Consider the following 14,617-nt stretch of genomic DNA (forward strand, 5'->3'; position numbering starts at 1 on the left):
GTTAAAAAGCTACTTTTGTGTGCATAAAGCCTTTATTTTATATTTCCTCTAGAAATTAATGCAGTATAGAAGTTCTACTTAACATGACTTGGCAAGCACAACCTAGCAATTAGCTCGGGAAGCAGGGTGTCCCCTAGCTGCATGTGTACATACATTACTTACAGGAGGTGCTTTCCCAAAAGTGTAATTGGGGCAGAAAAAGACTGAGAGCAGCCAGGAAAAGAACTCAACAGACAAGACAGAAAAATTTGCCCATCACTACTAGTGATGAGAAAACCACAACAAGAGGGTTGGTTTCATTTCCAGCCCCAGGTTACTAATGCCAATCAACCCAAGCTGGGATTTAAAAGCACAAGCCAACAGTTTGGCAGACAGGCAAGTAATTAAGATTCACTTGTCTGGAACACAAGTTTGGTTGTTTTGGGTTGTAATGCAGTTCTTTTCTTTGCCATAACAGAGCCTTCTGGCTTTATAAGACAGGTCTGCTCAGTGATCAAGCACAAGACCTTCAGCAATTTTCCCAGAACCATCACGTCTTCAGCTGCGGTCCAGAAGAGTATAAAGCCCACACAGAATCACAGCACCACTTGGTTTCACATGCTTATTGCAAGAGATTGACTCAATCAGGATTGATGCTAAACCATCAGCTGGGAAAGTGTTTCACCACCGTTTCAGGTAGAATTACATGACTTCTACGTCTCTGGCTTTCCTATCTGTATAATGGCAATACAAGTTGATCATTTTTATAGCACCATTTTGACGGCCTCAGAAGAAAGTCAATGTCTAAAGGGCAAGTTAGTACTATTCATCCTAAAATGCTAATACATACCATTACTTGTCAATGCTTCTATTATCTAGTATGAAAAGCATATTTTTTAGCATCTCTAAAAATACGAAAGGATTTTTTTGTCAAATTTCCTTCATAGAAAGCACTGACAGCTCTCAGAGCAGTAAGCCAAGCCTGATTTTTGCACTACATCTGCAATATCTTTTATATTTGGGCAGCTGGCACAGAGTGAGAAAATTCATTAACATGCTAATGATGTGTCCTATTTAAAATTCCAGCTCTGATTATTGTGTGATTAAGTCTCTTCCCTTGACGTCTGCTTTCTTATATCTGCATTACTTTGAGAAATCAACAATTATTAATGAAATAAAAAATAGGTGACCAATTTATATACAAGATAAAGACAAACATACACACATTTTAGCATTTAATTTTTTTTTTGTCTAACATTTTCCATAGAAAAGAATATTATTTCAGTAAAAGAAAAAAAAAAAAGTTTTCAAGAAGCTCACAGGCACAAACAACAATTCAAGTGCCAGATGACATAGAAATAGACATGTATAGGACCTAACCCTAACGTAGTGCACATGTTGGGCAGGAACACAGAAGAAAAGGCAGAACTGACTTTCTCTGCAGCAACACAGATTTTATTGGCATAAATGAAACACCAGGCCTAAGGCTGTGAAGTAAGTCAGGTCAGCTACCCCAACTCAAATCACACCTTTCACAGTGCAGACAAAGCCAACACAATTATCTCCAGTTCTTTCAAACAACTGCAAAAAACAAATGGCAACAAAATTGTATTCCAATTCTTTTTGCTTTATTCTCTAAACATAGAAGCACTGTGCAAAATAATACTGCTCTGCAAAGGTGGCCTCTTTTCCTCAAGACACCATCTGCATACTGTTTTCCAGAGAGTATCTGAAGGCTTACATTCAGATAAATGTGTTGGTATCAAACTCATGTCAGTGTTCTCAAAAATTTTCATTTTTTAAAGGTGAAAGTAGGATTGATCACATGTAAAGGGGTCAGGGATGATGGAAAGGGAAGATGTCAGGTTTCAATTTATGTATCTCAGACTAGTATCTGCTTGACAGCATTTTATTTTAACACAGTAATAAATATTGTGTTATATTTTGTGAATAAATTTCTCCTTATGCTTACAGAATCACAGGAAATTAAAAGAAAATCTACAGAGTAAACACCCAGTATATGTCACAAATTATGAGACACTAGAGGTCAGGTAAAGAAGGGATCTCCTTTCAGCTGTATAAATGCAAAAGGGAAAAAAGAGTTCATGAACTTATAATATTTCTGTTGCTTCAGCAAGCATATTGCACAGGCTTAATTTAAAACCCTGCTAAATTAAAACACCAATGAGAATGTACATGCATATTATAGGAAGTTTAATTGTCCTAAAATTAAAGAGAAACAAAATGGGCTGATTAGAAGGTCAGAATCCTTTTCAACTCTCTTGAAAATCCAAGGAAAGAAGCATTGCCTGATGTGCATTTCTGGGTTTGTATCACAATGCACTACATTTGAGGAATCATTTTCTAAAATTTTATCTAGATTCTAAAAAAGCAAGTTCTTGTCTAGAAGTGTGTGTGTGTATATATACATTATTCCTTGCATTTTTAAAACATTGTCTTAGATGTATCCAGCTGCCTACAAATCTTTTTGCTTCTAAGCTAGCTCTGCTTATCCATTTGCCTATGAAGAAATTTCATATGCTTCTAAAACAGAGACGCCTTCCTATCTTCACCCAACCTACTCTCATAAGATCCTGAAAAAGGAAAGACATTTCAAAATCCTAAATCTTTAAAGTAGCTCTCAGTATTGTATTTAGTTTGGAAATAATTATAGTAACTGTACATTTGTAGTCAATCCAATATTACTGAGCCTTTTCACTTAAGCAAGCAGCAGGGCCATTTTATCTGCTTCAGTGTCAGGATTGAGCACAGCAGGCAAGAAGGTCAAGTCTAGGAATGACTTTGCCATTTGATAATTTGTCAGTAGCTTTCCCAGTAATCGCAGGCAACCTCCCCAGTTCCACCATGACACTACAACCCAAGCACACTGCTCACAGTTGTGTGAGAACAGCACTTGGCAACTTGTTTAAACTCCCCCTTAAACACACATTTACTATGAGAACTCTTGCTTTCAGAATCAGGAATCTCTTGCACCTCATATATTCAGACCCATCATCAAATGTGCTACGTATGTATGTACTGAGCATTTAGTTTTATATACTAAACATGTTCCTATTGTCACAGCCAGATACATCTACTGCTTCTGTATAAAGACTACGTGTCCCTCTCTATGGGAACAAGAACAGTGCCATCATCACTGTAATAAAAATGGGCTTAGAAAGAAAGGTTTTGAGAACTGGGCTAAGACAGATTTCAAAAAGTTGTATATTGCTGGGGTATCCCCTGTTCCTCGTGGCCTCCCTGAACTCCAGGGGGAGGATGGGAGGATATTGAACACACTGCTTCTCTAGGTCATTGCCAGACTCTCCTCAGAACAATTAGTATGTTCTGTGAAATGCAGAATGATTCATCAAACCCAGCATACCTCAGTGTTGGGAAGGATGAATAAATATAATTGCCTGGCAAAAGATTCACAATAGTACAGCCAGGATGAAAACAATCCCCCCTACTGACTGGACAATACCCTTACCTACAGATAGTTCCAAAAGTCAAATGGACTGTTCTATTTCAACCCCCAAAATGTATGGTTCATCCCACACCTGTAACCTGAAGCATCAGGTGTCTGTGACCCCATTGGCCCAAGTCTTGTTCCAGCCCACCTTGAAGCCCCCTGATAAGGGGTCTCTGAGGGGGCAGACGCCCTCTTGGAACTTCCACCCTCTCCTAGAGCATCCTCTCTACCCCTTGTCTCTCCCCCCGCCATCCCCTCAAGCTTTGCCACGTGCTGCATCTGGCAGCTCCAAGCAAGACCTTTCACCTTCCATAATAAACCTGATATCCTAAGAGAAGCCTGCAGAGATCTCTCGTCTCCATTCATCCAAACCGTCCTGGAACCCCTGGTCCCTACACCTCAGGTCTGAGCAAAAAGCTGTAAAAATCTGTAAACTACTCACCAAAGGCAGTCTCTCCTTGTTCAAGTTCTTGTTTCAGTCTGGTGTAATCATCTTTAATTCTCTCTAATTTTCGCGTATTTCTGGCACTCAGAACCATCAGTTCATTGAGAATTCCTTCCAGTCCCTCTTTCTCGGATGTTAATGACCTTATTTCTTCTGCAAGATCCTTCGCAGTGCCAAAATTACTTCCTGCGTGTTTTGTGGGGACAGGGGAAGAAAGAAGAAAAAGACAATGAAGTAGACACAACATCGGTAGCTTACATAGAAATTCTGGGAAATTAGGCAATTATACTTCCCAATATCAACTGAAAGGGGAAAAAAAAAGAAAAACTGCTTTACAAGCATCCATATAATTAATATTACAAGAATAATAATTGTAGCTGATTTAACCTGACACAAACAGAAATGGTATTTACTTTAATTAATGATAGAATTTATATTTTTTCAGGAACCTGTGTCTAAGGGTTTGCATTTCAAATAATGTCATACTGTAATTCAATGATTGCTGCAGTGTGATCTACCAGACCATTTTCTTCTTTTGGAGGACCCCTCAATGCACAGAATATTTGAAATAGAGGCCATCAACCAGTTGGACCCAGAAGTATTTCCTCTCTGAATAAAGCAGCCCTGTGCTGGTTTGTTTATAAATGACACATTGCATTTCTTAAACAGCCTGCACCTCAAGCAAAGACCATGGGGAGATGTTCTTCTCACAGAACACATTCAGAAGTCACAATCCTCTGCTTCTGGCTCTCCCTGAAGCATGAAATGTCACAGACAGGCAGAACGCCTTGGCAGCACCAGCTCACATTGTTCCAGAGCTTTTAAAAATGTCTGCTTCCTTTGGACAGGGATTCAGGGTAGAAAGTTCAACTCCCAAGTGGTTTAGAGTATAGCCTAGTAACATTTATCTATTTAACTGTTCTGAAACCCATTTTTATAAGCAGCTGGAGAGGAATGCTTCCTTACTTTGCAAAGAAGTCTTTTGTAATAAATAGAAAAGGACAGTGAGATACTCAGTCATTAAATTAAATAGCAGTAGAGTAACAATGCTACATTTACATTTTAATGATTGAGATACTTGACTGGGGGGAAAAGAAATAAACCAAAAAATACACACAAAAAAACAAACCACCACCACCACACTTCAACCTAAAGAATTCTTGATAAAAATAATATCCATATACAATTGCCCAATAAAAAAAGATCTTTAGCATGATAGAAGATCTTCAGCAAGACTTAAGCTGTGATATCATCCTAAATTAGCAAATATTTGGTGATATGATCTAATAAGTAAAGGTATTCAGTAAGTAAAGGCATTTATAAGATTCAGCCTTGAAGCAAATACTAACATAAAACAAATCCAGTCACAAGAATGTCTCATCAACTTCTGAAGTATGTGTAATGATTTCAGACTCCTAAAATCACTTTAAAATACCTCCAGCATAATTCAGATGTAAGAGGTTTTTGTTTACACAATATACACTGTTGCTTAGACACAAGACACAACAGATCAATTGAAAAGTGTATTTTCAAATATTAACATACAATCCAAACAATCAAATCACATCAGAATATCCTGAATTGTGGCATTACATCTTTTTGACCTGGAATCAAAGTGTTGGTCATAAAGCTTTAAAAGGGAACAGTTTGGCTGCTGTTCAGTTTCTTCAAGACAAGGAAGCAATAACAGGATGCAAGTGTTTACACTGGTCAGAAGATGGCAAACCACCACCAGCAGCTGCCAGGAGAGGCTCCATTCCTCCAGAACGCCAGAGCTAACGGGAGCACCTCCACCAAACACCTACAGCCATTCTCCTGGAGCAAAGGCGCTGTTGCAAACTCAAGTGGCTGTATGAGGGCAGCTGTGACAAAGGGAGGCTTGCACTTACCAAAATTTTGGAAAATACTTTATCAAATAAGTCAGGTTTGAAGACTGAGCATTACTAAGCATGATAGTCTTGCTTTGCATTTGTTTTTTTGGTGGTTTCTTTAGTCTCAAGGCTATGATAGTTTCATTCAACCTCTTCCTCATTTAAAGGTGACATTTTCTTGTTTCTTTTTAACAGGCCGAAAGTCCTTCATTTCTAATTCCCATTTAAAGCCCTATTTGCCTCTTCTGTCTTACAATTACAATTAAATAACTATAAACAGGCTTTACAAATTGTAGGATCACATGGCTTACCAGAGCTTTACTGGGAAACAGCACAAATTTTATTACCCTAATTTGTCATGTTTCCAAATGGGTAAAACAAAGCCGCAAAATAAGCAAGACAAAATCACTGGAAAAAATGGCAAATATTCAGATGCTTCTAAGGTAACAAGACTTGAGTCCACCTTTATTCACCTGAACTTATCCAAAGCATCAGAGCATAGGAGCCTTAATAAAACATGAAGGTGAGAAAATCTTCATTAGAATCTGGTGCCTGCTGTTACATTTCAGGGGACAGCAAGGAAAAAGGTATGATATTGCATATGAAAGTTTTATATATACTGAATGGATCTGAATTCTCAGAGGAGAAGTTTATGTTGAAACTGATGCCATAAGGAAACAGCACCAGATACAAACCCAAAAGCAAAAGACACCTTATCTGCTACAGTTTCCCATGACAGCAAAAATGTCTGTAAGTCTGCAATGGAAATTCAGAAGAGCATAAAAAAACTGCGGCATCACAAGTACCATTATCAGTGAGTCTGACCTCAGTCCCAGTAATGAAAGTAACTGCTTTCTACATGCCATAAGAAGGTTGATTAAAAATTAATATATAATCCATAGCTGCCAGCATTGAAAAACATGCCCTCCTGGGCTGGCTTTTTGTTGTTGTTTTGTTGTGGTCTGTTGTTTTTGTTGTTGAGATGTCACATTGGATGTCATACAAACATTCTGAAAATGTATGTCAAGATATTTTATTCTGCTGTTCCTCTCAAAATATTAAAATTCCTCTTTTTGATAATTTAATAATTAATTTGCCTAAGTGAACACAGTAACTGTTACTTTGTTCAACCACTTGGAGCTATGTTTTACACAGCCATACCAGCGAGAGAGCTCTGGTTGGCTGATAGTAGCCAAGTCATTCTAACTCTTCCCAGGAAACTCAAAAATCACACAGCCAATAGGACTGTTCGCTCAGAAAATATGTACAGAGAAAACAAAGCTAAGGAATTAATAGCCTAAGACCAAAGCTGAGACTCTGATCTAAACCAGGACATGGGGCAGAGATTCTGTGAAGGTGACTGAAGAGCAAGATGCCACTTTTCCCATCTTTCCTCCTGTCTCACAGTGATGGTTGCTACAGATGTACAATTCTATTTTAGCCACTGCATCCATGTCCATATAAACACACTGGGTGAAAACTGGGGCAGCAAACTTGCAGTACCCAGTGCTCTGAACAGGTAAAATGTTTGCAGTGCACTGTCATAAGGAACTGAGTATGTACACTTCACTTTGTGGGACTGAACATTACCATTATCTCAAAAGACAGCAACAAAAAAGTTAAATCTTCCTCCTTAATCTTACCCTCTGGGGCTCTCTCCTCCCATGCATCCTTCATCCTCTACAGAAAGTGACATCAGGTAAGCTCCAGCAGCTTGATGTGAATGCCAAAAATATCAGCCAAATCAAGAACAACGATACACAGAGGAAAAATAGCAAATACTTCTAAAAATCTCCAGGTAGAAAGTAGCTATAGAATTGTTTTTACTTAGTGTAAACATTAGTATATTTCTCCTATTTTTAAAATTTTACTGGTATGGTTACAGCTAAATAGTACTCTGCACATCAAATACATTTTTTTAGATTTAGTTACATGCCACAAACTCATGCCCATTATAACACCTCATTGTCAGATTTTACTGTATTGGGCAGATTGTTGTCCATTTAGTAGTCTTGAACTAAAATATCATCATTTTGATACCATTTGTCAGCAACAAATTAATTAAAAATACAGCTTGACATCTGTGCAATTTTACCAAAAAAACAAGAAATATGTTATTAATTAAACTTTATTAAATATTTCTCCTTTCAAAATATAAGACAAAGGGTCCAAAAAATTTTTAGTCACACTTTTTCTCAAATTTATGGCAGAAGTTATATACATTCAGAGTTACCATTATTTATACTTGAAGCAGAGACAGAAGTCAAAGTCCCACTGAAAATATATTCATTGTAGTACAAACAAAGGAGTAATTTTTTTTCATTAATAATAAAGCATATTTGACACTAGCCTAAATGTAACAAGGAATAGACTGGTCATTCTTTATCATTATCTATAAATTAATTCTTCATATACTTACAGCACTACCTTTAATAATTCATAAGTGAAAATTTGCATTTTAGCTTAAGGCATTTGCCACCATAGTATTTATCAATGGTACTGGAATTCAAGGCTGAAAATCTTCCACCCTGTGATTAATGAGGATACAAAGTGATTTCAACACCACAAAAGAAATTGAAGGAAATAAATATCATTCACCTACACACAAAGGAAAGGGAAAAAGCTAAAGACATGACAGAAATGTAAGATTCTGGAAGGACTGCCAGTGTATTTGCACCTCTGAAAAAATAAACTGCAAATGAGGGACAGTCTACCATCTCCTGAAACATTTTACAGAAATCCAGCATATTTGAATTGCAATTATTGTTTTTAAGCAATAACACATGTCAATGCTTTTATGAAGCTAACACAACTACATGATTGATATGATTCTGAAAGGTAAATGTCAGCTAGAAGAAGGTGAGAGACCCCACAGATATATATTTGGAGGAGCAATTCTCAGTCACAGAGTGTCTCTTGTACCTGGACTGAATCAGTCACCATGGAACAACTCAGGAATAATTAAAAAAAAAAAAATAAATTAAAAAAAAAAAAGGAGGGGGGCAGCAAGGAGCCCAAATAAATAAACCCCAAGTAATAACATTTCAAATCAGTAGTAACAAAGGAGAGAGAGACATCACTGTCCCCTTCCACAAGTGTTTTCTCTCATGAACTCCAGACCACAGAACAGCCTTTCTACAGGGTGATAGCACCTTCCCTTCACATCCAACATGTCTCCTTTGAGCAGAAAACCACAGAAAAGAAGCTGCCAAAGAGATAACTTGACCTTCTCTCCTGCTCCAGGGATCGCTGCTTAGGTAAGAGGAGTGAAAGAGAGTAAGTTTCATGACTGACTTCTCCAACAGAAGAAAAGCTTTTCTGCTGTCTGGTCACATGTCATGCTGGAACTTCAGCTACAATGAATTACCCCTGAAGTTCTGAAAAGTACTGAAAGCCAGTAACATCCAGCAGTCTGACTTGAAAATAAGATTAAAAAGACAAAAAACATAATGTCCTGGTTTTCAGCTGGGATAGAGTTAATTTTCTCCTTAGTGGCTGGTACAGTGCTGTGTTTTGGATTTAGGCAGAGAATAATGATAACACATCGATGTTTTTAGTTGTTCTTGAGTGGTTCTTAGCCTAAAATCAAGGACATGTCAATTTTCCATGCTCCACAAGCAAGTACACCAGAAGCTGGGAGGAAGCACAGCCAGGACAGCTGCTCCAAACTGGACAAAGGGACATTCCATACTATAGAACATCATACTCAGCAAATAAACTGGGTGGAGTTGGCTGGGAGGGACCAATAGCTGCCTGGAAATGGGCTGGCACTGGTCTGTGGCTGGCAAGCATCACTTCTGGCTGGGGACAAACCACAACACAGAGCTGTCTGAAGTCTGAGGGACCATTTGGGAGTTGGTTTGGGGGACTCACTAGCATTATTTTTCAAATGAGTTAACAGGCATGCCAAAAAGTACACTGCTTGCACCAACACATGGTGGCAAATTTTATTGCATGGTATAAAGTGAGTGTTGTGGGAAGACATGACCATACACAGCATTGAATGCTGGAACCAGGCACTGCATTCATGAGGTAGAATTAATCTCAATATGCCTCTGATCCATCAACCCAGGCTGCTGCTGGAATCAGGGATAGGAAACTGTGGAACCAGCTATGTCACCTGAAAAGATGCAGCCCTCTATAGGACTCCAATTCATCACAAAACTGGACCTTCATGAGAAGGCACAAAGAAGCATTGCTATTTTTGCCTCTAAGGCTAAGCAAGTTCTGCAAACATTGCCTCCACAACTACCTCAATTCTCAGAAACAGAAAAGCTGAAGAAACCAGGAACACCACTCCCTTCCAGTGAAAGACAAATTAAGAGCTGTATGCAGCACATCTGGGGAAGAACTCAGCATCATACCAAGAACTCTGTGTCCACTTGTATTTCTGAATAAAATGACAGACTACAGCAGGAGCATGAAAACAAGGCATCCACATTAACACAAACCACTGATGGATGGCTGAAAATGCCCTTCTGCCTGTACTGGCATCTTCCAGCCTGATGGCTCTGTCTCCTCTCTAACATACTCATTCCCAACAGGAATACTTAGCACCAAATCTGGAAAGCTGGGGGGACCTTTTTCTTACAGCTGGATCCATGCAGGATTTGCCCAAAATGAGCATCAAACAGCAGCCAAAGAGGCAAGAGCCCTAAAATTCAGCTTTGTGAAATATGCTATCTTGTATTTATGTCATGTTATTTATAAAACTATGCTTTTACATTGACATAAGGAAAAAAACCTTATTGCACTGGCGGAAATCATTCCACATCATTTCCAAGCAGCTCCCACTTGCCAGTACTTAATGAAATACAGGTAATGATATTTATAGGCCCATGACACATGGTCTCTTACTAGTATAGACAATTTAAAGATTTTCAGACTTCAAGTCACCTCACTCTAACTTCTGTTTGGACCTAATCTGTGTTTTCAAAAACAGAAAGTTAACAACAAGCAGTTCATGGATAACTACATAATAAACAGAGTATTTCATGCATGCCTCCTTAGCTTCCCATTAATTCACTTTCCAGCTATCTAGTCGCATGATAATATGCATTCTCGAGAGAAAAAAAATGTTCTCAAAGAATCTATGAAAACCTTGTAAAATGTACCTCCATAAACTTCTTTTATTCAAATATAGGAAAGAGATGAAACAGGACTAAAAATTAATTTTAGTTTGCATCTTCCCTCCTATTCCCAAATTATTTTCTCACTAAGGAAACAACAGAAACACACCATTTCTTATTATTTCCTCTTGTATAAAACAGCTCAAAGCATGAAAATAAATTTCAACAGTATTTCTACAGTTATGTTTACACTTGCTTAAACATCATCTTATTTTATTAATCTTACCAGCTTCAAATTATGTAATCTAAAATTTATTCCCTAGGAAAGTTTTTTGCTAAATAGTAACACGATACTGAAAGAAAGAACAGAGTATCACGTACTGTCACATTCTCCCTATAACTGATTACAAAATTTTATGAGCATGTTAAGAGCCACTGTAAGAAGCAGCTGTTAGAAAAATCACATGCAGGTTTCTAAGCACATACATTAAAGTGTTTTTTTCTTAATTAAGAAAGACCTACTAGATGCTAAACTATAATAATTCATTAAGGAAAATTTACAAATGTGCATATCAACAGTAACATTTCATGACATCAGGAGTACTTGTTACCTATAATTACCTAAAGCTACTGACTTAATAACTGGAACAATATAGGATCCTTCTAATTATCTTTGGAGGAAAATTCTGGACGAGCATCTCCAGAGCATTAACTATTAGTTATTCTTCCCAACAGGCCAATAAGATGTAAGTAAGGTGTTGATATGTTGATATAAAGATTCTGAATTGTACCTGTTGATAGAAATACCTCTTGAACATGTAAGCATGGGCTTCTTTTCTTTTTCCCATAAGAAAACTCACTGGAATTTAATTTTATTTAGTTTATGGCCTTCAATAATCCAAATATTCACAAACTTTCTTTTTTTCTCCTGCAAATTTAATTTTATACTTCTCTCCAGGATGAAACAATAGGAGAGACATTTATATGCATAGTATTGTCTCTTATGTCTTTACAGTATCATTTATCATATAGCCTTAAATTCCACGGTATTGCATTGATAAGACTATTAGAACTTATGCTTGCATTGCATTTATCATGGTATTTTCCTCCAAAAATAATATCAACTATATTCTTATATTTTTGGTGAAAATACATCAATATTTTAAATCAATGTATCTGTATTAGAAAGTACAGTCCATGTAGCAAATGAATGTTGTCTGAAGCTGTCAAGACAGCCGTTAAAGGCTGAGGTATATATCATGCTTTCCAAGTCATCACATCATGAAGCCACCACATATAAGTTCTGAAAGCTAATTTTCACTTAATAACACTATTCTTTAGCTCATTTAACTTTTAGGATAAAGTCATCTTTTTGCTTTGACGTTGTTCCAAAGTCACTTAACTCTTACTGCTTCCTCAAGAAAAATGCTACTTTAATCAAAGATTATATGACATCTGTGTAGAGAAAAACAGTTGTTCTCAGTATCCATCAGAATTCCAATGAAGAAACTGTCTGAATGAATTATCTGCTACATAAGAAGTAGAAGTAACAGACATTTAACCCTTCCTGATGTTCCCAGACTAATGAAAACCTGGAAATATGGCCACTAAACTTTATTATTACTGTATATTCATATATGCACACTATAATTCTTTCTGAAGTTCATGCTGTTCCAAGACTGTGCATATTACCCAAGTCAATATTCTTTTAACTCCTAACAATTGAGTATATCCAGGCTGTTCATTAACATTATTGGCTGAGAGATCAGGGAATATGCACAAAGTACCTTGCTGAAATCTTAGCCAGTATTTAGACCTGCTTCTTAACTATATCTTTCTTAATAGGTGTCATTCATTTACGCCTAACACAGGAATACACAGAAACTAAAGCAATTTAGCCTTCTCCATTATCCACTATTTACTGGTTTTGCCTTATAAAGTTAAAAAAAACCCCAAAAGATAACAACATAACATATTTTTATCTCTTCCTTCCTCTTCTTCTGCATTTATCAAATCTTTTCTTCCTGATTTACTTCTCTGCTAGCTAGCTGCAACTCACTCTGTACCTTGGCTTTTCTGATTTTATCCACCTCATGCTCTAAGATTAGTTCTGGTGCTTTCAGATTTTTTTTTTTCTTTTTTATTTTCAGGTCTTCAGAGAAATAATTTTCTTTTTATTTTTGTATCTCCCCTTGTCCTTTGTATACAACTCCAAATTTTACATAAACAAGTGCCACTACATTGACTAAATGTATCTATATCTTACAATGAGGTTAAGAAATTACAGTATCCACTGTCACCAAATTACCTTTCGTCCTTGATTTTTAACCATGCCAGGCAGAATTTTGCCTTAATAACAAATTAGGATTGTACCAGAGCCATTAAAATTCACTGAAGTAAAAGTAAAAAAAAGAAACAGTCCTTTTATAAGTACAAAGAAATTGCACTGATACTTCTTAAAAAGCATCCAAAGGCAGTCAAACAATTGTAAAAAACAGTTTATAGAAAGAGAAGCATTAAATTGACTTTGGAATTCATTCCTGAAACAACCAACCTCTTTTAAAAGCTAACAAGTATAAAATGCTGTTATGAATGTTTTGGAAATGATCCTTAAGCTGTCATTCACTCTCTCCAAGTGTCAGACTGAGATACAGCTTTTCTGGCCAACTGCTTCCTACATGTAGTCTGTAGTTCCTACTGCATGTCCAGTTTATAGGCTGTTTTGTTCCCAAGCCATAAAACCCCTTTTCTGAAAGTCAGAAAGTCACCTACATTTAAACAGTCTAAGGGTAGAGAAGGATGATTGCCTGGTTTACCTCTTACAGGTTGAGAGAAAAATTAAGAGGATTTCCATTTTAAAAAGGTATTATGAGAAGAAAGGAAACTGAGCATGCTCAGCACCAATACAGGATCTGGGCTTTAGTTTCCCTTAAGACTTTGCTCAAGCCTGACATATCCACTTCTGGCAAACAAAACATGTGACAGTGCCCAAGGTTTCATTTTAAAGTAATATGTGTGTGCAATATAGATTCTTGTATATAATTGAAAAGATAAATCACATATGGAGAGCTACACCTCATCTTGACATGCATCAAAAACCCTTTACCCTTTCTTTACTTGGTGTAACACTGGAAAACTCCTTGTGCTTGAGTCCATATTTCCTTCTACTCAGCTTCCCCTCTGAGGAAGGTGGTTAGCAGAGACAGCCCTACTGAAACATTTGCTGAATTAGAAAAGCCACCTCTTCCAACTTAGAAGAAAGGGCTGTGATCTGCCTTTTTCCCTTGGTGAACAGCGCAGCAATTCCAAGCAAGTGGCATGTAAGGCTGTTATGTACCACACTCTGTAATCACATTTCAGTGTTTTACTGGTTGCAAATAATATGCATGAGTGCTCCAAGGATGAAAGTGCTCTTTTGCTGCCAACATTAGTTGTTTAATGATCTGAACAGCAGAAGCTGCCAATTATTGTATTCCATTCTAAAGTGTCATTTAAAGCCAGAGTTGTAGTTATGATACCTTAGCTATACATTTACAACTTAGCTAGAGAGCTCTAAGAATGTAACTTGAGGAGTCCTGGAACAGTTACTGATGATTACACATCAATTTCACCTATGGAAAAATGCCATGTGTTTTGCATGTTAATGGTCCACCTCACAGCATCAGCTTTTCCAGTAGTTCCAAACTGTGGAGAGGGACCTGAAGTACCTTACACAGGGCATGGCATAGCCATTGTTTAGTTCTGCCAGGCTGGTCAAGACTTCAAGGGATCCACTTAAGCA

At 37.3% G+C, this 14,617-nt stretch overlaps 1 protein-coding gene across 5 annotated transcripts in view; it reads right to left on the reverse strand.

Moving 5' to 3' along the window:
* DISC1 (DISC1 scaffold protein) overlaps positions 1 to 14,617 on the reverse strand; it is a 228,949-nt gene that overhangs the window by 134,156 nt on the left and 80,176 nt on the right. For all 5 annotated transcript variants that reach the window (XR_014954297.1, XM_085576797.1, XM_085576796.1 and 2 more), the window contains one exon: positions 3,894 to 4,082. Coding sequence is in view for 4 of the 5 variants with exons in the window: in XM_085576797.1 (XP_085432923.1) it covers positions 3,894 to 4,082 (189 nt within the window). In the remaining variant the exon portion in view is untranslated. The remainder of the gene's footprint in view (positions 1 to 3,893; positions 4,083 to 14,617) is intronic.

This window comes from Lonchura striata, chromosome 3 (assembly GCF_050655825.1).
Source record: "Lonchura striata isolate lonStrDom1 chromosome 3, ASM5065582v1, whole genome shotgun sequence".
Classification (NCBI taxonomy): domain Eukaryota; kingdom Metazoa; phylum Chordata; class Aves; order Passeriformes; family Estrildidae; genus Lonchura; species Lonchura striata.